Here is a 27,514-nt window from a genome sequence, read left to right on the forward strand (position 1 = left end):
GCGCCATCTTGGCAAATTTGTAGTCATTTGACTATTTCCGGTGACTTTTGTACATGCGCAGTTGTGCTTTTCTGGCTTTCCGGTGACTTTTGTACTTGCGCAGTTGAGCTTTTCTGTCCGACGCGCGTCCACGAAAAAGTTCACCTTTATATGAAATGTAGACGCACGTTCCCGGCTCTCTCGGCTCTCCCGGCTTTGATTTAGCAATGAAAACCGGCTTGCATATTAACCTGTTTTTGTCAAATATATCCATTGGAGAAATTATTTTTTCATCCAGATATTTTAGTTTTAACAGGTTAAATATAACTGAACATGTTTTGTTTGCTAGTAGATGGTATTCATTCCGTTCGCGATAACGTTATTGCAGCCAGGCTAAATTCCTCCAGGGAGCCAGTGACCGGCGAGTTGAAGAGCTTCACTCCCCGCCAGCAGGAGCTTTGGCCGCTGCTACCGCATCTCGGATAACCCGCTGAGTTCTTGGCTGCTATTTCACATTCGCCCTTGATCAATCGAATCTTATCTCCGTATAAATACACATTAAGCCTATATCGCCTTATTCACCACAAAATATGTTTCAATCTGAGGTTATTTTCATAGATAGATTTTGCCTCATTTTTGATAATTTACTGCCATGCAGGCCGTCTGCGCTGTCCCCAGCACCACCTAAACAGAGGAAGTTTGAAATGTCTAAATATTCCCAAGCATGTATTTCCATTCGTAAATCACATTAGCTGACCTGCCCGGACAACTGCATCTCATCCGATAAACATAGCCTATGAACAATACATCCATGATGGCAAGCCAGAAACGCAGACACAAGTTCAAGTACCACAAATAAAGGTAGCCTATTAATTCTAACATCAACGGGGTCCCGGCTAAGTCTTTTAATACCATCCATCGTCATCCGCTTATCCGGGGTCGGGTCGCGGAGGCAGCAGTTCCAGCAGGGAGCCCCAGACATCCCTTTCCCTAGCAGCATCAACCAGTTCTGCCTGGGGAATCTTTAGCCGTTCATAGGCCAGTGCGGATGTTTAATCAAATGTGTTAATGAAAATGACCACAAAAAAGGAGAGTAGTCAAAGCACACCGCTCAAAAAGGGCTTAATACATACAACAAACTCATCAGGCTAATCATTTTTTAATGAAAATGACCACAAGACAACCTCCTGTGCATAGTTGAAATGGTTGTGGGATACGGTGATAAACTGGAGTGATCATTTGACAGCAATTATTTGCCTTTTCCAGGAATGGACAGAAATGGGATATTTTTAGAATAACAGGAATGTATTCACATACAATGGAAAGGAGTTGATGTGTAGGTATAAAGATGAAACGATACACTGAGTTTGGGTGTTTTCAGTTAACGTTGGCGTTGACCGCTTCTAGCTATCGAATGGCCGACTGGTGTAAGATGGATAGCCTAACGTTAGAGAGATAAATGTAGGCTATGGTTATGTTAATAAAGCTAACAATGATGTTGTAACATGCATGCAGCACTGCCGATCTGAACGATTGATTCATTATTACCATGGATCGGTATTGGGATTGATCAAGGGCGAATGTGAAATAGCAGCCACGAACTCAGCGGGTTATCCGAGATGCGGTAGCAGCGGCCAAAGCTCCTGCTGGCGGGGAGTGAAGCTCTTCAACTCGCCGGTCACTGGCTCCCTGGAGGAATTTAGCCTGGCTGCAGTAACGTTATCGCGAACGGAATGAATACCATCTACTAGCAAACAAAACATGTTCAGTAATATTTAACCTGTTAAAACTAAGATGCCTGGATGAAAAAATAATTTCTCCAATGGATATATTTGACAAAAACAGGTTAATATGCAAGCCGGTTTTCATTGCTAAATCAAAGCGGGGAGAGCCGAGAACATGCGTCTACATTTCACATAAAGGTGAACTTTTTCGTGGACGCGCGTCGGACAGAAAAGCTCAACTGCGCAAGTACAAAAGTCACCGGAAATAGCCAAATGACTACAAAACTAGCCAAGATGGCGCGGTTCAATAGGCCTTCACTTTAGATTTCGAATCCTGGGGGCTTGGTCAGCGTACACCTTGATGGTAATTCTGACTGACAGTCTCTATCGCATTGTGTTGCCTCTGTGTATGAAATGTGCTATACATATAAAGTTTGATTTCATTTGATCTGTCTCTCTACCTCTATCCCTGCTACCTCTGTCTTTCCTTCTACCTCTGTCTCTACCTCTGTCTCTACCTCTACCTCTGTCTCTCCCTGTCTCTACCTCTGTCTCTGTCTCTCTCTGTCTCTACCTCTGTCTCTGTCTCTCTCTGTTTCTACCTCTGTTTGTCTCTCTCTACCTCTGTCTCTCCCTGTCTCTACCTCTGTCTCTGTCTCTCTCTGTTTCTACCTCTGTTTGTCTATCTCTACCTCTGTCTCTATCTCTCTGTCTCTACCTCTGTCTCTGTCTCTCTCTGTTTCTACCTCTGTGTCTATCTCTGTCTATCTCTGTCTCTACCTCTGTCTCTACCTCTGTCTCTGTCTCTCTCTGTCTCTACCTCTGTCTCTACCTCTACCTCTGTCTCTCCCTGTCTCTACCTCTGTCTCTGTCTCTCTCTGTTTCTACCTCTGTTTGTCTCTCTCTACCTCTGTCTCTATCTCTCTGTCTCTACCTCTGTCTTTACTTCTACCTCTGTCTCTCCCTCTACCTCTGTCTCTCCCTGTCTCTACCTCTGTCTCTATCTCTCTGTCTCTACCTCTGTCTCTCTCTGTCTCTACCTCTGTCTCTATCTCTCTGTCTCTACCTCTGTCTCTATCTCTCTGTCTCTACCTCTGTCTCTCTCTGTCTCTACCTCTGTCTCTCTCTGTCTCTACCTCTGTCTCTCTCTGTCTCTACCTCTGTCTCTACCTCTATCTCTACCTCTGTCTCTCTCTGTCTCTACCTCTGTCTCTACCTCTGTCTCTCTCTGTCTCTACCTCTGTCTCTCTCTGTCTCTACCTCTGTCTCTCTCTGTCTCTCTCTGTCTCTACCTCTATCTCTGCCTCTGTCTCTCTCTGTCTCTACCTCTGTCTCTACCTCTTTCTCTACCTCTGTCCCCGTCTCTGTCTCTGTCACTACCTCTGTCTCTGCCTCTGTCTCTCTCTGTCTCTGTCTCTGTCTCTCTCTGTCTCTGTCTCTGTCTCTGTCTCTGTCCCTGTCTCTGTCTCTGCAGGTGGGCTGTAACGTGCTGGACACCCTGGACATGGTGGACTGCCTGAGAAAGAAGAGCTTCAGAGAGCTGGTGGAGCAGGACATCCAGCCGGCTCGCTACCATGTGGCGTTCGGACCCGTCATTGACGGAGATGTCATCCCGGACGACCCCGAGATCCTGATGGAGCAGGGCGAGTTCCTCAACTACGACATCATGCTGGGCGTCAACCAGGGGGAGGGTCTGAGGTTCGTGGAGAACGTGGTGGACTCCGAGGATGGCGTCTCCGGAAACGACTTTGACTTCTCCGTGTCGGACTTTGTGGACAGCCTGTACGGCTACCCGGAGGGGAAAGACACGCTGAGGGAGACCATCAAGTTCATGTACACGGACTGGGCCGACAGGGACAACCCGGAGACGCGCCGGAAGACGCTGGTCGCCCTGTTCACCGACCACCAGTGGGTGGAGCCCTCTGTGGTGACGGCCGACCTCCACGCCCGCTACGGCTCGCCCACCTACTTCTATGCCTTCTACCACCACTGCCAGAGCCTGATGAAGCCCGCCTGGTCAGACGCCTCGCACGGAGACGAGGTGCCCTACGTGTTCGGCGCACCCATGATCGGACCCTCGGACCTGTTCCCCTGCAACTTCTCCAAGAACGACATCATGCTCAGCGCCGTGGTCATGACCTACTGGACCAACTTCGCCAAGACCGGGTGAGTAGAGCATGCAGTGAAGGGTTCTGGGGGGGTTCTAGACCATGCAGGGCGGTGAGGGGCTCTACACAGCATGCAGCAGATGATTCAGGTGTGCCTTGGGATTTGTGACATCCATACATTATTATTGAAATATACAACTATACAAAAAAGTTATGAATGGATTTTAAATGTACTATATCAGTGCTCATTTCCCAATACAGAGATACAATTCTATACACTAAAAAATATATTTAAAAAATGAACACCAGCCGTGTCACATGCAGCCAGGGAGCGCACTGTATTTGCAGAATAACTTCAGACATTAAAAGATAGATTTGAGTGCTATTTTACATGTGTGCCAGCTTTGACTGGATTCGAGACCCATTCAATCGGAAATCCTCAGCAGAAAAGCTCATTTAGAGAGAGCAGGGGGGGGGGAGAGATGAGCAGAGCTCCGTATGGACCGCACAATCAAACCCAATTTAGTGATCTCCCACTGGATCAGTTTTGATTGGCTTCTGCATCAGTACCCATCTCCCACCACGCTATTCAGCAACTTCTTTCCTCCTACCGGTGTGAGTTAAAGGGGTAGGCTCTTTTTCGACAACCTGGACCTTATTTACGGCATATTATAAGACGTTTGACTCACCGAGATAACTTTGGTGTAATTCAGAGGCCTGTAGACGGAATTTAAAATCCAGCGCGAGCCAAGTATATCCATGTAATGGCGGCTGACGGGGCACCGAGAATGCAGCTTCTAAAAAATGACGCGAAACGGTTGTTTTCATCAATCTATTTTTATGAATCGCTAGTTGTGCTTCCATAGGGCGAGGGCTTGTTGTGGTTTTCACATGCCTCTGTAATATGATCTTTAGAAACGTCTTTATAAACGAAATAAAGCTTCCCCACTTGCTTGTTGGTGCCTGGAATATTGTGTGCAATATGGCTGAATATTTATCTGTTCTGGGGTTTCTATAGAGCATGTGGTAGATGGTTCTGGGGTTTCTATAGAGCATGTGGTAGATGGTTCTGGGGTTTCTATAGAGCATGTGGTAGATGGTTCTGGGGTTTCTATAGACTAGAGCATCTGGTAGATGGTTCTGGGGTTTCTATAGAGCATGCAGTAGATGGTTCTGGGGTTTCTATAGAGCATGTTTTAGATGGTTCTGGGGTTTCTATAGAGCATGTGGTAGATGGTTCTGGGGTTTCTATAGACTAGAGCATGTTTTAGATGGTTCTGGGGTTTCTATAGAGCATGTGGTAGATGGTTCTGGGGTTTCTATAGAGCATGTGGTAGATGGTTCTGGGGTTTCTATAGAGCATGTGGTAGATGGTTCTGGGGTTTCTATAGACTAGAGCATGTGGTAGATGGTTCTGGGGTTTCTATAGAGCATGTGGTAGATGGTTCTGGGGTTTCTATAGACTAGAGCATGTTTTAGATGGTTCTGGGGTTTCTATAGAGCATGTGGTAGATGGTTCTGGGGTTTCTATAGAGCATGCAGTAGATGGTTCTGGGGTTTCTATAGAGCATGTTTTAGATGGTTCTGGGGTTTCTATAGAGCATGTGGTAGATGGTTCTGGGGTTTCTATAGAGCATGTGGTAGATGGTTCTGGGGTTTCTATAGACTAGAGCATGTTTTAGATGGTTCTGGGGTTTCTATAGAGCATGTGGTAGATGGTTCTGGGGTTTCTATAGAGCATGTGGTAGATGGTTCTGGTGACAGATGGGCAATATTGGGTGTGTATGTTCTGGACAGCTGGTGACTAGTGGGTGCTTATGTACTGTAAATGCAATTCATTACAGTGGCCTGATTCAGTGCTGCAGGGTCTCCCCCCAAACCTGCGCCAGACTATTGTCACAGTTGAATTTGATTGCTTGGCACGTTGGATACATTGGATAGCTTATAATCGGTCATAGTGTCCTGTAAATATTACTTTATGTGTATGATTTCAGACAACCATAATTTACGCAGTTACAGAGGTGCATATGTCATCACGTTAAACCATCAACAGCAAATACAGTATGATCAGTCTAAAGATAGTCTACATCAGTCCTTATAATTTAAAGCAATTACACAGAGGTAACCTAATTATTTACAAAGCAAAACTGCCGATATGATTGAATGAATGTAGGACATTGTATGATTTCAGGGAACTGTAAGCCCTGAGTTTTAGCAAGTAGTGGTACAATGACTAGGCTAATCACACATGGCTGATTAGGCTGATTATTCTTTAGTATTCATTCATAACTACAAGTAATTTGTTGTTCTGCATAAGTCATTATTTATGGTATTTTACTATTTTATTAGGATATAATTTTTTATGTAGGCCTGCTTACAGGCCCAGTATGCCGCTTGCACACTGACCTTGCACACCAACGTTTGCCCCAGACTTTGTCCAGGCCTATAGCCGCACTAAAAGTTATAAAAACTGTACAGGTGCTGATTGGTGAGTGCACATACTGTACTCTCATCTCAGTACTCTGGGGATTGTTTGCGTGTGCTGGGTTGGGTTGGTGTTGATCCAAATACTAGTATTCCTTTCCTTACTAGTATTTTGGGGCTGAATTCCAGTGTGCAATGGAGAATCTCCTGTGACATTTGTTATAGTCTAGGATGAATCTGTGTCTGAAAAGCCAACTGAGTGTTTTGGCACCTCCATCCTTCCAGCAGCTATATCTGTCAGGTCTGTTGTGAGGGTCAGGGTTGGGGTAACCCTGGAGGAGTCAGTGCAGTAGATGGGAGACAGAGAAAAACACATTTTTCAACCGAGATATTTTGTAGTGTTTCTACAGGGTATTGCTGGATCTGAGTCTTAAAACCAGGATCTATTGTATAGGAGGATGATTAAATGTTCCCTGCGTGCGTGGGTGTGTGTGTGTCTGTGTGTGTGTGTGTGTGTGCGTGTGTGTGTGTGTGTGTGCGTGCGCGTGTGCATGTGCGCACCTCCGTGTGTGCCCTAGGCTGGAAATGTGATGTGCTCTATAACACCAGGGCCCCAAAGACACAAAGCTTTATCAGAGAGGCATATCACACTCTGGCCCACGGCACTATATTGATCCCTCTTCCTCTGCTCAGTCCATCACTGGTGCCCCCTGTGACTCCCTCTCTCCCTCTGTGATGCCCTCTTCCTCACCAGCCCCCCCACCCTCCAGCGCACGATCGCGCCCCCACCCACCCAAGCAGCTCCTCTTGTATAAAGACTGCTGGTAATCACTTTCTAGCAGCTGTAAGGTAATCAGACCATCCTGGTTATTAGAGGAGTACTGATCAAATCTCACATCTCCTGTTCTGGACTCGTCTGTATTTTATTGTACTGCTCTGTCAGTCCTCTGACATTAAGACTAGGGGTGTGCAGGGACATCAGTATATCTCTATATGTTTCTGGATCTGTTTGACCCACAAAATGATCAGGATCTGTATTGGGATATAAAACTGGAAAAGGCCGTGTCTTAAACCAGACATTATCAAAATCTTGGAGAAATTACATTTTAATAGCCAGATTGGCATTGCAATTGCTGTGCTTTCAAAGCATTAAACTAGTAATTTATGTAAGGCGCCTGTGTTGGCAAGCCGCCCGCCCCGTCTGCTCAGCATACTGTTTGCTGTTGCTCTGTTTCTCTGTGTTTGTTGCTGTCGGACTGTCTCTACTCTCCTAGTTTATGATCGCCAAGCTCTCCTAAACATCAGAGCTGCTGGTGAGATGTTGTTGCAATCAAAGCACTGTTTGGGTGAACCTGCAAGTCTCCCTCCTGTGCTTTCGGACATTCCCGCACACCTGCGGCACACCCCCCTATGCTTTTTCCCAGAAAAAAAGTTTCAGAAGACGAGGAAAGCAGGGTGGCGTGCTTGTGAGACTCAAGGCTGACCTGCTGGCTTCCTTGCACGTGGCTGATCGTGGCCTCCTCTGTGAGGGATCCTACTTCCCAGTCCGAGGCTCATTGTACTCCAGGGGCCGATGGATCCGTCCTATCAACCCCGAGCTGCTGCCGCAGGTGACAGGGTTGGCTCTTCCTGTTACCGGCCAGCTGACACCGTCTGGCCTGTGTTCCACACCGCTGATGGTTCCCACTGCTCCCTCTCCTCCCAGCCTGAGGACAGCGCCTGATCCGCCTGCGACTGACGCGCCTCACTTCACCTGCCCTCCCGGGCCTGGTGACGCAGCTCTGGCACCGACGCTGCCTGCTGGGCCCGCAGAGACGGTGTTGGACATGCTTTCCTTCGGCCGCTGAGACACGCCGTGCCATCGGCTAGTGAAGAACTACATCAGCGCTGCTAAACGCTAGGTCACTGGTAAACAAAACATTCTTGCTTAATGACTTTTTCACTTTTCGTGAACTGGATATTTTGCTTCTGACGGAGACGTGGGTTCGGGCTGGCGAGTGTGCACTGTTTTCTGAACTTCTTCCTCCTGACTGTTCGTTCTTCAACTCCCCTGGGACACTGGCAGAGGTGGGGGTAGAGCCTCTGTGTTCAAATCTACCTTTCAGTGTCGTCAAACTCCATTTGACACTTATCCCAGCTTTGAGCTGCAACTGTTTGAACTGAACCTGTCCTCTCCTGTTCTGTTTGCAGTTGTGTATCGTCCTCTGAAAATTAATAAGGACTTTATTCAGGATTTTCCAGATTTTCTGTCTGGGGTTACTGTTAAGTATGACGACCTTTTAATTTCTGGTGATTTCAATGTCCATGTCTGCTGTGAATCTAAACCCCTGGTCAATGATTTCGTAAATCTTATCGCCTCTTTTAATCTCATTCAATCTGTAACCGGATCGACTCATGAGAAAGGCCGACTCATGAGAAAGGGCACACCTTAGACCTTGTCTTATCATATGGTTTATCCGTGTGTGTGTAAATGAAATCATGCATGCATTTCCGACCATCTGCCTGTTGTATTCACTGCCTATATCCCCTGTTCGACGGTAAAAACCTGTGTTTCCACACGCCGCCTGAATGCTAAAAACCCTCAAGACTGCATCGCAGTTTTTACTCATGTTTAATGAATTGTCATGCTCACTGGATGGCAATCACGCTATCAGTTCTGAGGAGCTTGTAATTATTTTTAATTCTACATGTACGAATATTTTGGACTTTGTTGCCCCTTTTGGATCTAAACGCACTAAAGCTCATTCTGGGCCATGGTTAAATGACTCCACACGTGCTCTGAGACATTCTTATCACCGTGCTGAGAGAAAGTGGAAAAAGGATAAGCTCCAAGTCTCTCTTGAAATTCTTTGTGAATGTTTTTCAGTCTACCAGAGAACCGTTAAAGCTGCCAAAATTGAGTGTATATATATATATATATATATATAATCTTGTCTTCAATAATAGTCACAAGCCTCAGGTACTTCAATATTTTAATCTCCCTTGTGAACCCAAGTGATAACTCTCCCTTGGTGCCATTGCCCACTCTGTGAGAATTTTCTTAAATGTTTTATTTAAAAATTGTCTGCTCTAAGGCCAGCTGCTCCCATGCATGTTGCCCCCGGGCCTGAACCCTCTGCTCCTTATCTCCCCCTTATCAAAAATAAAAACTTAGACCCTTCTGTTCTGTCTAATTTTAGGCTTACAGTTGCCCTTTCTGTCTAAAGTCTTGGAGAAAGTGGTTTTTATTTAGCGGCAATCATTTCTTGTTGCCCATGGTATTCGTTAATGTTCCAGTCTGGTTTTAGACAACGCCACAGCACTGAAATAGCCCCTTTGAAAGTGCTCAATGATCTCATGTTAAAGGTATAATATGATGTATGTGGATTATTTCCCCCATTTAGTGTCTAAAGATAAGAACTGCAACAACACAACATATTGGTTGCCAAAATGCCATAGAATGCACAGTTTCAGTCATACTGTGATAAGATCTTCACTCCAAGAGGAACATAACGTTACACTAATCAGTAATCACAATCAAGTATTTCAGAGTGCCATGTAATAAGTTACGTTAGATGCTGTAGTGTGGAGATAACGTTAGGTCTGGCTATGCAGATTCCAAGAAAGATAACGATAGCTAGTTAGCTAGCTTACCGGTCTAGTAGAAAAGTAGCCATGTCACCATGCGACTTTATCCCATGAAACTCCATAAACTCCGTCCAACGAGCAAAGGCTGGCCCGATATTTATCCGACTTTTGCTCCTTCTTCGGTCACTGAGCTTTTGAGATTCGTATCGCACGGTTCGCCGGGGGCTCGTGCGGAGAAGCCGGACGACAAAACTCTGCCATTTTACCAAACGTTTAGCTGAAAAAAGTGAGCGGAGAAAAGTGGACGGAGAAGCTGCTGTTTTAGAGTCGCACCCACACTTGATGCTAACCAACATCTATAATGCTGCTAATTCATGGAAGTATAACGTTAGCTGGCTACTGCTAATCTCACAGTGGTGAAGCTAGAATAGTACCTGGCAACCCAGCACGCAGTACCAACACTGTAATACTATTGGCTGGTATGATATCAACAGAGTGTCATTGTCAGGCCGTCAAAATTTCATAATGTAATAATTTCAGACAAAATATAATTCTTTATGGAAAATCAATACTTTTACTCTGCAGCCTTCGCAAAGCCCTATGGATGTATTATTTTTGAAAAAATGTTTATTTGAATCCACATATAACATACACCTTTAACTGTTGATTCAGGTAACTCTGCTGTTCTGGTGCTCCTTGACCTAATTGGTGCTTTGCTTTCGATACTGTGGACCACAGGATTTTATTATCAAGTCTAGAACACTGTGTAGGCATCTCAGGTACTGCCCTTTAATGGTTCCAGTCCTACCTGACTGATCAGAGCTTCTCTGTCCACCTGGGAGAGTTCTCCTCATCCACAGCTCCTCTCACCTCCGGGGTCCCTCAAGGATCCATTTTGGGCCCTATTCTTTTTTAGATTTGCATGCTGCCCCTGGGGTCAATTCTTAGGAAATATAACATATCTTTCCACTGTTTTGCGGATGATGTACAGATCTGTCTGCCCCTGACATCAAAAGGCAAGGACTCCGTACAACCACTGCTGGACTGTCTACAAGATGTTGAATCCTGGATGAACATGGACATTTTAAATCTTAATGAAAATAAGACTGAGATCATTATGTTTGGTCATAACCCCTCAGACTGTACCACTGGTTTGTTGGACCCCTTCTCCCAAATATCCGTTCTTCAGTCAAAAATCTCAGGTTGACCTTTGACAGTACTTTTACATTGTGCAAAGGTTAGCTCTGTCATAAGAACCAGCTTCTTCCAACTAAGGCTTCTTGCCAAGGTAAAGGGCTATCTCTCCCCCAAAGACTTAGAGAGAGTAATACATGCTTTTATCAACACTCGTCTTGATTATTGTAATTCTTTCTATGTCGGCATTGACCAGTCATTGATGTGTCACCTGCAGCTTATGCAGAATGCAGCAGCCCGTCTCCTTACTGGCAAGTGAAAGCGCGACCACATCACCCCAATCCTCGCTCCACTGGCTCCCAGTGCGTTTTAGAATTTATTTCAAGATTTAGTTGTTTGTTTTTAAAGCTCTAAATGGACTGGCACCTCAGTATCTTGCTGAACTCCTGCACTTTCATGCCCCAGCTAGAGAGCTGAGATCCTCTAATCAGCTGTTACCTGCTGTCCCAAAGACTCGGCTGAAGACTAGAGGTGACCGAGCCTTTGGGGCGGCAGCCCCTAGGCTCTGGAACAGTCTGCCCTGGAACATTACAGTAGGTCTGCCCAGACCGTAGAGATTTGTCAGTCTTCTTTAAAGACCCACGTGTTCTCCCAGGCCTTCAACTCAGTTTGAGCTGGACACCCGATGGCCCCTGTATTGTACTGTATTTTAATATTGCTTATTGTGTATGGTGTATTGTCGTGTTCTGTTGCGTGCTGTGTGTTTGTTGCTCTGGAGCTGTACAGCACTTTGGTCAACCTCAGTTGTTTTAAATGTGCTTTATAAATAACATTTTAGTTTATAAATAACATTTTAGTTGAGTTAAGTTGATATATCAGATCATTATACATCAGGGGGACATGACAGACATTAAGAGGCTAAATAGGCCCACTAATTGAAACTGAGAGGAACTAGGTCAATAGCTTCATCACTAGCCCACTGGTGGCCTTCTTCACTCAACGCTCTAGAATCAGAATGTGCTGATATGATATGCAATGGGTCTGTTCAGGTATTCTAGTCTCCCTATTTTAAGGCTGTTATCATTCTTCAAGGGATGAGAACACACATTATATGAATAAGAATGGACAGAGGCTGGAGGGTAGAGGAAGCCCGGTAATGTTATGACCGGGTTGAAACTGGACCTAATCGATGACACAGGAAGCAGAGAAAAAATGCAAAGCCCGAAGGGTAGTTTAATACCGAAGCGTAGCAGGCAAGGTCAAAAACGATAATCGGAGCAGGGGTCAGGCGATCAACAAACAATGTCCAAATATCCGTAATCAAAGGTCGATATCCAGAAGGGGTGTCAGGGAATCCGTGTTTCAGTCCAGGGGTGGTGATAGCAGGCAAGCCGAGCAATGCACACTGGGTCTGACGGGAGAAAACGGAAAGACAAAAACGGGATAAGAGAACTATAAAACACAAGGGGTCAAAAAGCACAACAGAGATACGAACGGCAATCAGAGTTGGCTACACTGGCTAGATACTCACCACATGAGTTCTATGAGAAGATCTGGCGATGAGCGTGGAGAAAACCAGGGTTCTTGAAGGTAGGCGAAGATGATGATGATTGGGACCCGGTGCGTAGCATTCAGCCGTAAGCTCGTTCACTAATCACCACGATTGCCTTCACCTGTGGCGACAGAGCGAACATCATGTGCATGCCGAGGTGCTGGGCGTCTCAGGATTGCTTTCCGGGGATGAAGAGCGCGAAGGCACCCCAACTCTGAAGTGGGGAGGTGGGGATTCGGGAGACCCCGAACGGCGCTAGGCAGAGCTGGACCGGCGCGTATTGCGTCGTGAGTCCACCGGCGAGCTCGGAGGAGCGGAGGAGGTTGTGTGTGGAGGCGGTGCCATAACACAGTAAAACCCTAACCCTAATCCAGTAAAGCGCTGACTCACTTTGACCTTCAACATCCTGGCAGACTTGATCTCAGACTGATGGCGCGTGACAGGCGGTCCATCCTGCCTATTCACAGTCACAGCAGCCAGCGTCTACTCGGTTATAATCAAGCACAGTTGGTGCATGAGCATTTCTTCAGCTACTTCCTGTGGTTCTTGTGTAGTTGGGTTCTCATTTACTCTCCAGCCTTCAGAGACCACAATGTACTGGGTCTGGACAGACACTGTTCCACAACACACCATCTCTCTCTCTTCTCTTTCTCTCTCTCTCTCTCTCTCTCTCCATCTGTCTGTATCTCTCACTCTCTTTCTTTCTCTCTCCTTCTCTCAATTTAATGAGGAACTTTACTTTTTTTTTTCAGAAGTAAACATGCAGTATTGATTTGTTTACAAACCAAACACTGTTACACAACACACACCATCTCTTCTCTCTCTCTCTTTCTCCTTTGTTCTCTCTCTCCTTCTCTCTCTCTCTCTCATGAGAAACCTTACATCAAATGTAAAATGTTGTTATCCAGACGTAAACATGCAGCATAGTATGATCTGTTGTTCACAGACAGAGACAAGGAGCTAAACAGGACACATTCAGACTCGGGTTTCGGGTTAGGGACTCTAAACCCTGTGGCACCGTGCCAGGATGAATCCCCACAAGGCTGTGTTTGTCCGTGTGGTCTGAGGGTTAATGATGACATCAGCCGCTACGCTCCCAGAATGCCGTTTGACCTCTACACAGTTGCCTGACCTCTTCACCACAGCTTTCCACTAATTGCATCACTCATCCCCCCTCTCCACCTCTCATCCTCTCTGCCCTCATCCCCCTTCTTCCTCTCTCCAGGGATCTCCCTTGATCCCTCTTCCTCTCGTTGGCTCAGACCTGCTTCCTCCAGTCTATTGGGTTAGGGTAAGTCCATTGCTCTTGTGTGTGTGTGTGTGTGTGTGTGTGTGTGTGTGTGTGTGTGTTGGCTGTCACTCACATAATCCAGCCAATCAATAGTGTCCATAATAAGAGGTGGTCGTACAGCTGTGCCCTCTAGGACCTTCCAACCCCCCTACCCCCCCCCCCCCCCCCCCCCCCCCCCCACACACACACACACACACGCGCTCCTGCGTCATTTGCACGTTGGTATCAGTGGCCAAGATCAGCCAGAGGACATCAGGTGTATTATAAAGAGTGTAGAGTGTTGTGTCTGATAGGGCGGAGCGTTGGTGCAGTGTGTCCCGTGTTCAGCTGGAGTATGACACCTCCACCGGGACGGCTGAGATACACTGATCTACCCAGACTGCTGCAGGCCCTTCACAGTGCACTGTATACAGTACACTCGACACAACCACACACACACACACAACCACACACACACACGTACGTTCAACTCACGCTCTCATGTTACATTGCATTACAGTCATTTAGCACAGATGCTTTTATCCAAAGCAACTTACAGTAATTACATTTAACAGGCAGTTGGTGTACTTCTACAGAACTCTCAGCTCTGTAGTACATCTCCCCTCTAAGCAAGTGACTAAGAGCACAATCTGCTAGTGCTAAAGCAAGCAAGCAAAGTGCAAGAGTAGCAAAATAACATGCAATAGGTGCTTAAGGATCCTGGTAGTACTTCTTGAAAAGGTGGGTTTTGAGCCTGTGGCGAAAGATGGGCAGCGACTCTGCTGTCCTGACGTCAGTGGGCAGTTCATTCCACCACTGTGGGGTCAGGACAGAGAAGAGCCGTGACCGTGTCGATCGACCGCAGGAGCCTCGGAGTGACGGGGCAACCAGTCGCCCTGAGGTCGGGAGGGGGTGTAGGGTTTGACCATGGCCTGGAGGTAGGAAGGAGCTGTTTCTTTCATTGTCCTGTAGGCTAGCGCCAGAGTCTTAAACTGGATGTGAGCAGCTTCAGGCAGCCAGTGTAGAAAACGGAGAAGGGAAGTTGTGTGGGAGAACTTGGGGTGGTTGAACACCAGGCGAGCTGCAGCTTTCTAGACAAGTTCCAGGGGTTTAATGGCAGATGACATGGCCTCAGCGAGGAGCGAGTTGCATTAGTCCAGGCGGGAGATGATAAGGGCCTGGATGAGCACCTGCACCGTTTCATTAGTGAGGAAAGGACGAATCCTGCTGATGCTGTAGAGCAGGAATCTGCAAGAGCGTGTAATGTATGTGATATGTTCCAAGAATGACAGTTGGTGATTAAGGGTCGCACTCAGATTCCTGGCAGTTCGACACCACTCTCACCTCTCTCTGTCTCTCTCTCTCTCACACACACACACACACACACACACATATAAACACAAAAGCTGTCTCACACTCTGTCATCTCTCTCTCTCCCTTTCTCTCTCTCTCCCTTTCTCTCTCTCTCTCTCTCTCTCTCTCTCTCTCACACACACAGAAGAGGGGGAGAAGAGAAGAGAGGGAGGGGAGGAAGAGAGGGAAGGGTTAACAGATGGAAGAGAGGGAGGAGTTAACAGGAGGAAGAGAGGGAGAGGTTATGCCGCGTTCCAGGCAACCCGTAACTCGTGTTTTTCCTACCTCCTACACGTGAAAATGCTCTGGAATGGCTTTCAAACCCGTAACTTCCCACCCGTGAACTCGTACAGATCGATGTACTCCCAGTTGCCGGGTGGGAAGTTACGGGTTTGACTGCCATTCCAGAGCATTTTCACGTGTAGGAGGTAGGAAAAACACGAGTTACGGGTTGCCTGGAACGCGCCATAAGCAGAAAGAGAGGGAGGGGAGGAAGAGAGGGAGGGGCTAACAGGAGGAAGAGAGGGAGGAGTTAACAGGAGGAAGAGGGGGAGGAGTTAGCAGGAAGAGAGGGAGGGGAGGAAGAGAGGGAGGGGCTAACAGGAGGAAGAGAGGGAGGAGTTAACAGGAGGAAGAGAGGGAGGAGTTAACAGGAGGAAGAGAGGGAGGAGTTAACAGATGGAAGAGAGGGAGGGGTTAACAGCAGAAGAGAGGGAGGGGTTAACAGGAGGAAGAGAGGAAGGGGTTAACAGCTGTAAGAGAGGGAGGAGTTAACAGATCGAAGAGAGGGAGGGGCTAACAGGAGGAAGAGAGGGAGGAGTTAACAGGAGGAAGAGAGGGAGGGGTTAACAGCTGGAAGAGAGGGAGGAGTTAACAGCTGGAAGAGAGGGAGGGGTTAACAGCAGAAGAGAGGGAGGAGTTAACAGCAGAAGAGAGGGAGGGGTTCACAGCTGTAAGAGAGGGAGGAGTTAACAGATGGAAGAGAGGGAGGAGTTAACAGATGGAAGAGAGGGAGGAGTTAACAGATGGAAGAGAGGGAGGAGTTAACAGATGGAAGAGAGGGAGGAGTTAACAGGAGGTCTTAGTGCCCCTGCCATATGAACACATCACAGCAAATCTGAAAGCCCATTAAAACGCCCGTTTTTATGACTGCAATAATCCCTCTCTGCTCTACCCTGCCTGGGCCCCGTGTGTGTGTGTGTGTGTGTGTGTGTGTGTGTGTGTGTGTGTGTGTGTGTGTGTGTGTGTGTCCACGGCACCACCACCCACCTCCATCTGGATTAAGGCCAGGTAGGAGGAAGGCTATCAGCTAATGCAGGGCTACACCCACAACCCAGCAGCACAAACAGCTCTGCTAGGGCGGACACTGGAGACACACACACACACACACACACACCCACACACACACACACATCACACCACGGCATATGCTGTAGTGCAGTGCTCAATTTATTAGAGAGACAGCGAGGTCAATATGCTGTCATATTAAAAGTGTCGTTGCCTTCTCTGTAACCCTGTATCTGCACAGTGAGCTCAAACAGAAGAAGCTGAATAAATTACATGTCTACCTACAGCACACAATACAATAGACTAAGTACAATGCATACACACAACAATGACTACATACACGCGCATACACGCTCGCACTCACACAAGCATGCACACTTTCCCGCACACACACACACACACACACACACACACACACACACACAATGCAATAGCTATACACAACAAAATAGCTACACACAATACAATACAATACAATACAATACAATACAATACCCACACCACTCACTGTCAGACAAGCACGCATCAAAGCATCACGCACACATTACACACACCATCAGCCAAGCACAAGTTGTAGCATCACACAAACACATTACACACACTGTGGGTCACACTCCCCTACCCAACACAGATGCCTGACACACACACTCACACATATTCTCTCTCTCTCTCTCTCTCTCTCTCTCTCTCTCTCTCTCTCTCTCTCTCTTTCTCTCTCTCTCTCTCTCACACACACACACATACACACACACACACACACACATACAGATACACACACACACACACACACACACATCTATCTAAAGGTTATGGCAGCATTTCAGGCAGCAGTATCTGGTCGGTTGGGAAGAATGCAGTCTGTTTACCATCGACATTGCAACTATTAGCCAAGCATATGTGTGTAATTAGATAAGGCACACCGTTGTTCTCTAATGCGGCAAATCAAATTAACTAAAGATGCCACATTGATTTCTTTGTGTTCCCTAAATTATTCATCTTCACTTGCAGTGAGCCAGCCAGTCTACCAGCCTCTCAGCCAGCCGGCCTCTCAGCCTCTAAGACAGCCTATCAGCCTCTCAGCCTTTCAGTCAGCCAGCCTATCAGCCATCATCTCAGTCAGCACATCAGCCTCTCAGCCAGCCTCTCAGCCTCTCAGCCAGCCTCTCAGCCAGCCAGCCTCTCAGCCAGCCTATCAGCCAGCATCTCAGCCTCTCAGCCAGCCTCTCAGACTCTCAGCCAGCCTCTCAGCAAGCCTCTCAGTCAGCACTTCAGCCTCTCAGCCAGCCTCTCAGCCAGCCAGCCTCTCAGTCAGCACTTCAGCCTCTCAGCCAGCCTCTCAGCCAGCCAGCCTCTCAGTCAGCACTTCAGCCTCTCAGCCAGCCTATCAGCCAGCCTCTCAGCCTCTCAGCCAGCCTCTCAGCCTCTCAGCCAGCCTCTCAGCCAGCACTTCAGCCTCTCAGCCAGCCTATCAGCCTATCAGCCTTTCAGTTAGCCAGCCTATCAGCCATCCATCCAGCCAGTCAGCCAGCAACCGTTTAATATGTATGTATCTCACTTCCTCTCAGCACCATAGCAAGCTCTTCACTCATTATTAACATGCAACAGATCTGTTTGTTAAGATCTCCTTTAAAATTGCCCTGTAGATATATAGTGCTCTTTGTTGCTGTTTTTCAGGCTGGTTCTGGGGTGAGGAGGGGGGGGGGGTAGAGAGGGATAGGAAGGAGGGAGGGAGAGAGGGAGGGAGGGAGAGAGAGAAGTGTCCCTGGCTATCGTCCTCTTCTCTAGGGAGCAGAGATCAATATGACCTTACCTCCGCCGCCTTCAAACCTAATTACTGATATGCAGCTACAGAGCCATCATAGTCCACCTGCCAATATCCATCTGGAATCATTACTGGCCTTATAGAGGAGCTTATTTACAGGCTAGCCTGCTGACACCAGAACCTGGCCTGCCCTGGGCCTTAACCACTGCTGTCTCCACACATCTGCCTTCTCTCTCTCTCTCTCTCTCTCTCTCTCTCTCTCTCTCTCTCTCTCTCTCTCTCTCTCTCTCTCTCTCTCTCCTCGCAGAAGTTGAGGAGAAAATCGACAGCACACAAACAAGTAGGAAAAAAAGGATATAGTGTGAATTCTTCCTCTGCGGCATTTTAATTCTGTGTAGCGCGTAGACTACAGCGTTCTGCCAACCCGCAGCCCCCAAAAAACTGGAGCTTCCACATCCCCAAATCCCTAACTGAATTTCAAACCCCGGCTGCCGCCAGCTTTCCTCTCATACTCACCCAGCGAGGCTGCATGACATTGAAAGCACTGCTCTTCTACCCTGCCTCAGTGTAGCTCGATACGTAGTTGCGGCAGGACTTGGATGCTTCTCTCTGATGTGCTCTCCCACGCCCGCTGCTCTATTCAGCTTGTTCTAGAAATCATGTCTGCGCTGCAGTTCCATATTATTTGGAAAACTGCAGCGCGGAGGTGATTTTCGAGCACGCTGAATATTATGCAGATCAGTGGAGTTGTGTTCAGACTCGCACCCCCACATTGTTCCGCCACTCGACAACAAGGAGAGGTGTGACTGGAGAAGATTATGTTAACAGAGCCAATAAATCAATAGGCCCACTGTAATTGAATGTGCGGTCCCTCTGAGGGTTAGATGCTGGAGACACGCTGGGTAGAGAAACACTGATCCCTGTAGGGTAGGACTGGTACTGCACCCTGCCTCACAGACACACATAGACACATTTACAAGCACAAGCAGTTAGAAACTCACACACACTTACAAACACATTGATTCAAGCACACGCGCACACACACGCGCACACACGCACGCACACGCACAGTCAGGGGTTAGCCAATTGTCTTGGCGTTAATGATTAACGTCACCGTCTCTCTCTGCCTCCCCCCTTCCCCTCCCCTCTCCCTCTCAGGGACCCCAACAAACCGGTCCCCCAGGATACCAAGTTCATCCACACCAAGGCCAACCGCTTCGAGGAGGTGGCGTGGTCCAAGTACAACCCCCAGGACCAGCTGTACCTGCACATCGGCCTCAAACCCCGGGTCAGGGACCACTACCGGGCCACCAAGGTGGCGTTCTGGAAGCACCTGGTGCCTCACCTGTACAACCTCCACGACATGTTCCACTACACCTCCACCACCACCAAGGTAGGAGGCGCTGTGCTCCGTGAGCTGGGCTTGACCTCTGTGTGGCTCTTGTCGTGTCTCTGTTGTACTGTATATACAGTAATGTAAGCATGGTGCTCCCACATTATTGCTGAAGTCATTATAGATCCATTGATTTAATTTTTTTAGTCTTTTTTTATGCAAAGACATATTTCCATCCTCGAATTGACAATGAGCAACTGTATTGTCCATTTGAGCATGGAAAGGATTGTATTGTGATCTGTGTATGTCTTTCCCAGGTGCCCCCTCCAGACACCACCCAGACCTCCCTGGCCACCAAGAGGGGAGGGCCCTTCAACACCAAGCGCCCGCCCATGTCCCCCGCCTACAACAGCGACAACACGGAGCCCTGGGGTGAAGACGAGGGAGCGGGGCCCCTGGTGGTGGAGAACCCCCGGGACTACTCCACTGAGCTCAGCGTCACCATCGCCGTGGGCGCCTCCCTCCTCTTCCTCAACGTGCTGGCCTTCGCCGCGCTCTACTACCGCAAGGACAAGCGGCGGCAGGGCCTCGGCGGCGGTCCACCCAGCCCCCAGCGCCAGACGGCGTCCAACGACATCGGCCATCACGGCGGCTCCGTGGAGGAGGAGATCATGACGCTGCAGATGAACCAGAGCCGCCACGAGTGCGAGGCGGGCGGCGGCGACGCCGGAGGGGGCGGAGCCCTGAGGCTGGCGTCGCTGCCCGACTACACCATCACTCTGCGGCGGTCTCCGGACGACATCCCCCTGATGACCCCCAACACCATCACCATGATCCCCAACTCACTGGTGGGCATGCCCAACCTGCACCCCTACAACACCTTCACCGCTGGCTTCAACTCCACAGGCCTGCCCCACTCTCACTCCACAACCAGGGTATAGCTTTACTGAGGCCGGAGGAGGAGGAGGTGGAGGAGGTAGGAGAGGATTCTGTTTTATAATTATCACAGGGATGGAGGGACAGGGATGAGCTTTGGGAGGTGGGTGGGTGAGGGGGGGGGGGGGGGGGTTGTGAAGTGAACAGATTTCACCAGACTTTTCCTACAGCAGGAGGAGAGTTGCTCAGAGCTCTCCGTGGATGTCAAGTTGTGCAGAGCTGCCAAATCCCGACTGCAGACTCCACCCTCCCCGGACTTGGGGATGGCTTTCTCTGCAGAGTTCTTTTCTAATAATCATTTTAAAAGCCTTTTTAAGCAGACTGATTACTAGGGGAGTTTTAGTCAACGCCTCATAACAGGAACAAAGAGAAGAGCGTTTGATTTCCCGCCTCTGACCTCCCAGGAACTCGTCTGGAACTGTGGTCTACACACAAATGCCCACAGAGCTCTCTTTATCGTTTTTACGTTTCAATGCCTTACAAAAGCTGTTCCTGTTATTTCTGTCATCATGTTTATAGGGGAGTGGTTGACATGCTGACAGGACTGTTGCTAGGAGATTGAGTGACATGCTGTCAAGACCGTTTCTAGGAGAGTGAGTGACATGCTGTCAAAACTGTTGCTAGGAGAATGAGTGACATGCTTGACAGGACTGCGAGAACAGAGGCTGAGACGAACAGCTGAGAGGTTTTAAAACCACACTTTCTGACAACTCTTTTTTTGTTTGTTTTTGTTCTGTTGCATTCCCCGAACAACAACCACACACAGATTCCGTTCTCTTTTCTAGCTCCAGTAGATGATTTGTCTGGAACAACAGACTGCCAGACAATGAGACCGCAGAAATAAAGACTATGTTACTGTGATTGTTTTGTTCAGAAAATAAGTGCATCTTTTACCACCAATTAATCTGTTAAAATATCTGATATTATCTCCACAAAGTGTGCGCTTAAACACAGCGCTCAGTGCACCTGTGTGTGGGTGCGCATGTGAACATGGTGCAGGTGTGTGTGTGTGTGTGTGTGTGTGTGTGTGTGTGTGTGTGTGTGTGTGTGTGAGTGTGTGAGTGTGTCTGTGTGTGTGAGTGAATGTGGCTTACAAAGCGAGAGAAAGGAAGCGAGAGATTGTTTGCGAGGCTTGTTGTGTGTGTGTGTGTGTGCGTGCGTGCGTGTGTGCGTGCGTGCGTGTGTGTGCATGTGAGTGTCAGTGAGTGAGTGAGTGGGTGTGTGAGTGAGTGCACCAGTTTTTGCATTAGTAGAGTGTTTTGTGCTAGGGGTGGGATTGGGGGCGGGGGTCTTTCTCATGTTATTGATTTGGGGTCTTCACGGTAGTGTATCCGCTGAGTCTGCGTGTCTGTCTTTGCGAAATAGCACTTTTGTTATTTTAAAAAGTTATATATGTCTAATTTTGCTTAAAGATTACAAAATAAATATATTATTTTATGTGTAAGAGAAACAAAATAGCTAAAGATTCAAGTGAACTAACTGACATGATTCCATTGACTTTGTAAGGAAAAATTCCTCTTAAAAACAGACAGTGGCCTGTTTGCACTGAATAAACCCACATCAGTGCACACCTGTTTTTATTTGAATATATATATATATATAAATATGGTCATACATACATATATTTATAGGGCTTCTATGGAGATATCCCACCCTTGTACCCACCAGTGAGTCTGTGTTTTATCATCAGTGTGACAGCACCAACGTGAACATGGTGGTTTCTGTGTGCGTGTGTGTGTGTGTGTGTGTGTGTGTGTGTGTGTGTGTGTGTGTGTGTGTGTGTGTGTGTGTGTGCGCGCGCGCTATACTGTCATTGGTGCAGCCTCTTGCTCTCTAGCTGTCTTTGTATAAGCTCTATATGTATATTTATGTATAAATATATTTAATATTTATTTATGTATATCAGATGCATACATGCTGATTGTGCCATGTGCCAAATTAAAACAGTAAAAATGGAGAAGAAAATGTTTCACTAAATGTTGCCCCCTGAGGACTTTGTGGTCTCGCTCTCTCTCTTTCTTCTCTGACTGATTCTTCACCTCAATCTCTCACACACTTAATCTGGGAGGCTAAAAGCTCTTCTTCATACACCTCAGATCTAGAAATCCACAAAAATCAACACACAAAGATGACATGAAACGACACCTTGGTGACTGGAGGCCCTGGGGAGACCTGGGGAGACCTGGGGGGGTTGGACAGTTCATTATGACTTGGTTCTAATCTCTCTCCCTAATCACCCCTCCTCCTTAATCACCACTACTCTGTCTCTCCCTTTCTTTCTCTCTCTCTCTCTCTCTCTCTCTCTCTCTCTCTCTCTCTCTCTCTCATCATCATCATCACTTCTCTTCACCAGGGCAGATGTCATGGAGGATGGGACAGTTTAATGCAGTCTCATCTGTTAAGCACATACCTGCAGTCCAGACCAGAGCCCTGGGGAACTTCTGTTATTAAACTTCCAGATAAGAAGAACTGTATTACATTTAAGGACTGTATTACAGTACATCCAGGACAAGAGCAGGAGGCTGTTCAGTGGGGTTGGTTCTGCAGACCGGTTCACTGTGCTCCAATCATCACCTGTGGTGTTCCCGAGACACTCCTGTGGCTCCACAGGGCTGAAAAAAACTCAGCCAAATTACACACTGACCACTGCAGGGAGTCTTCTGCAGGTGTGTGTGTGTGTGTGTGTGTGTGTGTGTGTGTGTGTGTGTGTGTGTGTGTACATGTGTGCATATGTGTGTGTGCATGCTGTTTTTTCCAGTCTTGGTGAAATGGTTTATAGCTGGTCTTTGAGACCAATAATAACATTACTTGTTAGTATGGATATTATGTTCTTATCTCAAAGCCACTGTACTGATACAACTAGTAAACATGCTGTGTCATATATGTGTTTACGTCAGTGGATTATCAGTGGAATGTGTTTACCACCATTGCATACTGGGGTAACATAATCACGTCATCATGACAATCAATCATGACACACTCATTCTTCATTGGTTGACCATGATCTGTGATGTGCACCTTTGTTAGGTTGAACTGTAGGTAGAGCTGACTTCATGTCAGGTATGACAGATACTGATGAAAGCCATTACAGCAGGAATTGTAAGCAGAGTGTTTCGGTACAGTAGAGTCCATTAGCGTTCATTCCTGATTCTACAGCAGCAGTAGTTTTAATGGTAGTATCTACAGTCCCAGATCCTCCCCTGGTTTGCCAGTTGTCTCAGTAATGATCTGCCCTCTGCAAGATGGATGGCCTGGAGGAAATCACACAGGGCCACTGAGAATAACACTGCCTGCTGAACACCACACACTGAGAATAACCCTGCCTACTGAATACCAAACACTGCTACTATTGCTACTACACCATGCACACCTCTACCAACCATACCATACTACTACTACTACCATTTACTATACTTTACACACTACTACTACTACTACCATTACTATACTTTACAAACTACTACTACCATTACTATACTTTACAAACTACTACTACTACTGCTACTACTACTACTGCTGCTGCTGCTGCTGCTACTACTACTACTAGTACTAGTACTACTACTATACTTTACACACTACTACTACTACTACTACTGCTGCTACTACTACTATTATTACTACTGCTACTACTACTACTACTACTACTACTACTACTACTACTACTACTACTACTACTGCTGCTACTACTACTATTACTACTACTACTTTTACTACTACTACTACACCATGCAGTCGGGGCTGAGGCAACTGTGTCTGACCAGCAGAGGGCAGTCCACCAGTGTCCCTGATCCCTGCACTGGGGCAGCAGACCTCAGGAGATTTAACCCACCCTCTACTCAAGTCACAACTACAAACTGACCGCTGCGGGACTTATTATATTTCTCCTCCCATTAAAGATTGATTAAGTTCCTAAGCTCTGTCCTCAGCACTCGAGCCAGTTATCACCATTCAAATATGATTATCTGAAGAGTGTGCGCTCCCATAGCCGGCCTTGTATCCACAGCGTCTGAGCTACTTTCCTGCTCTGCAAGAGCTTTCTAAAGGAAAGGTCCAGTTTTATTCACACATGGACACTGGTTATTTCATTCCTGGTGTTCTTTTATGATTTAAAGTTATCTTTGGAGCTCTTAAACATACTGTGTTATCCTACATACCTGTATGTCAAGATTATTTTATTCGTCACATGTAATGTACGGTGGGTGTACAGTCACAGTGAAATGTTGCTGCCGGCTCCAAGATTATGCTACTGATAAACTCTTATACTCAATTCCAAATTCCAAATTTATGGCAAGTGTTTTTTTCTGTGACCACAGTGTACTGCCATGAGCTTCATATCAAATGAGCATGGAGACTGGGACCAGGGAGGGGGAAGGCCTAAGTATAGTGTCAAATAACTCCAAGTCAGCATAGAGGTGATGCGTCATTCGATGTCCAGAGAGCACTCGGCTCACATTCTTTAGACATGAATATATCCTTGAGGAATTCAACACGTTTCCTGTCCCACACAATTGGCTGTGAGAACAGAGAACTAAACAGGAAATAGCACAAATACCTTTGGAAAACTTATAGTACTTTACATGCTGTCCAAAAAGCCACCCAAAATATCTTCTGTTTAGTCAGTTCTCTGTGTGGATTTCTGAGGAATTTGTTTTTTTGTTCCTCTCAAAGGGTGGATGCTGCATTCTTTACATATTTCACATCCAAACCTGTCTGTTTATGAACTGAATAGTCAACTAAAACTGTCAATTACACAATTCAGTTCAACATGTGAGGAGAAGTTATTGAGTTTGGTCAACCAATTAACCAATAGGAAAAAACAGGGGAGGATAAAATCATCTGAGTAGTAAGAAATCTCTGCTCATTTTTGAAAAGTTGAATAAAATAGAACTATGAGCCAATGAAGATTGTAGACGGCATGGCTTTGCATGGCTTTTCATGTAAAGGGGTATAATTTCAGAAGGGTTGTACAGAACACGAAACTTTGCACACATGTCCGGACATATAACCCGAGGCTAGCCCTGCATTATTGGCCCGATCAATCCCAATGGGGGCGCTAGAGAGCTCATTTCCCATTTAGGCCTAACCGCTAGGCCAATTTTTTCCTAAACTTGGTACAGTGGTACCAGAGCATATGTTGAGGTAGGTTGAGAAATATGAAGCAGATTGGCCACAGGTTGGCGCTATAAGAAGCCAAAATGCTTAAAAGTGGCTAAAATGCAATCGATTGCTGGGGCGCCCCCCGTGGCCAAATGGGTTTCCTATTGGTTGTATGGATAGGTCATCTCATGTTCTACAACTTACTCATTGGACTCGAAATTACCAGATTAAAATTTGATGTCGATATAAGCATTTTTGTGAAAAGCCAGCCATCACGCTTTCAAAGGCATATGACAGGCATATCTCATGCCCCGTTTGACCAAGAGACATGAAACTTTGGCAACATGTCGCTCCTCACAATGAACAAATTTGCCTCAAGTACCTATAACATCCGGTTATGTAGATGTTCTGCTATTTTGCATTTTTTGAAAAATGCCTCCTAGAAAGTTTCACCGATTCACATTAAACTCGGTTGACATAATCTAGGGACCAATATCTACATTTCCATCTGCATTCTTTACATATTTCACATCCAAACCTGTCTGTTTATGAACTGAATAGTCAACGAAAACTGTCAATTACACAATTCAGTTCAACATGTGAGAAGAAGTTATTGAGTTTGGTCAACCAATTAACCAATAAAAAAAACAGGATGATTTTGAAACTGTTATTTTAAGGTTAAGAAACTACATCTAGCCGCTTTAAACGGAGCTGGTGTTGATGCAATGACATCAAGGGTCAATGCCATGGGCCAAGGGTCACGGCTATGCGCATTGAAGCAAAGCGGTTTTCAAAAACAACAATGGTGGAAATGTACCATATTATTCTTTGGCATTATTTTACTGTCTATTTTTTACTTTTTCTGTCTGTTTCAAAGAGTGCTCTGCTCACGTCTTGAGTCACTGCAGCCGTTTGAGTACAACTGGCTGCTCATAATGTTCTGCTACGGTATTTTACATTTTGCTTATCGCTACCTACTGGCCTGGCATGGCATTGCAGGCTTTAGGGGTGATCGTGTTCAGTTTTGGCTGTTCGTAGTGGTCAGAGATATTTTTGTGGTGTGGGCAGTTTTTTTTTTTTTTAAACAAGGACGAAAAAATCCACTTAAAAAATATCCATGTATGTGTAGTCCAGGCCTCAATCAGAGTCAATTTAGCAAGATGTAGTCCTAGGGTCCGCTATTGGGGCGGGGTTGCCAACAACATCAACTCTGATAGGTGGAGACATTGCTTTTGCACTATAGGATTGTGGGTAGTGTATTTTTGTCCTGTATGAACAGTAGTAGTTTAAGGGCACAAAATGAGGACAGACTTCAAAATAATAAAATGTAGTTTTGGGGATAATTGAGAGAAAGATTTCACACTATATCTACCATGTCAAATGTTTTTGCGATTTGTTTTCATGAACATTGGAGATTTATTGAGCGAGTATTTGCAGTCGCTGCATACAGTATTGCTTACAGCAAAACATTTTGATGTGCTGTGGGCTCAATTTTTGATATTTAAAAAATCTGTGAAGATTATTTTTGGAGGACAGTCTGAAGATGTAGTGTAGCAATTGGGGTGTGGGAGGAGTATGGTTTGATAGGTTTTTACAGTTTTTGAGACAAACAGATTGATGGACTTCATAATTCCTGCCAGCTCAAAGCATATGGAAGTTTCTGCTCAGCTGGGCCTACAGGTTGGTGGTGGTTGCTAAGTGATAGCACGTATGGCTGATTTGTTATGATTTTTGAAAGTGTTAAACTTTAGACGGTTGCTCTAGCGCCACCATCAGGACTATTGGCCCCCAATGCCAGTTGAGGACTGCTGGCATAGGGCTGGACATGGGTGCACATTCTTGTGATTTTTCATGCATGGGAAGTCAATTCCTAGGAAGAAGAAGAAGAAAAAGAAGAAGAAGAAGAATGGCAGCTGAGGCTGCCTGGCCCCTAATAACTTCCAAAATAAAAATCACCCTATTTCACAACCTACTACAATGTATATTAT

The 27,514-nt window shown here is 46.5% G+C and overlaps 1 protein-coding gene across 9 annotated transcripts in view; it reads left to right on the plus strand.

Moving 5' to 3' along the window:
* The window catches only part of LOC311323982 (neuroligin-3-like), a gene marked incomplete at both ends in the record, with an annotated part of 198,643 nt that extends 178,209 nt beyond the window's left edge, over positions 1-20,434 (plus strand). For all 9 annotated transcript variants that reach the window (XM_084456325.1, XM_084456326.1, XM_084456331.1 and 6 more), the window contains 3 exons: positions 3,178-3,869; positions 19,319-19,553; positions 19,811-20,434. In XM_084456325.1, coding sequence (XP_084312451.1) covers positions 3,178-3,869; positions 19,319-19,553; positions 19,811-20,434 — 1,551 coding nt within the window. The remainder of the gene's footprint in view (positions 1-3,177; positions 3,870-19,318; positions 19,554-19,810) is intronic.
* Positions 20,435-27,514: the final 7,080 nt, after the last annotated feature.

This window comes from Borostomias antarcticus (assembly GCF_949987555.1).
Source record: "Borostomias antarcticus genome assembly, chromosome: 22".
In the NCBI taxonomy this organism is placed as follows: domain Eukaryota; kingdom Metazoa; phylum Chordata; class Actinopteri; order Stomiiformes; family Stomiidae; genus Borostomias; species Borostomias antarcticus.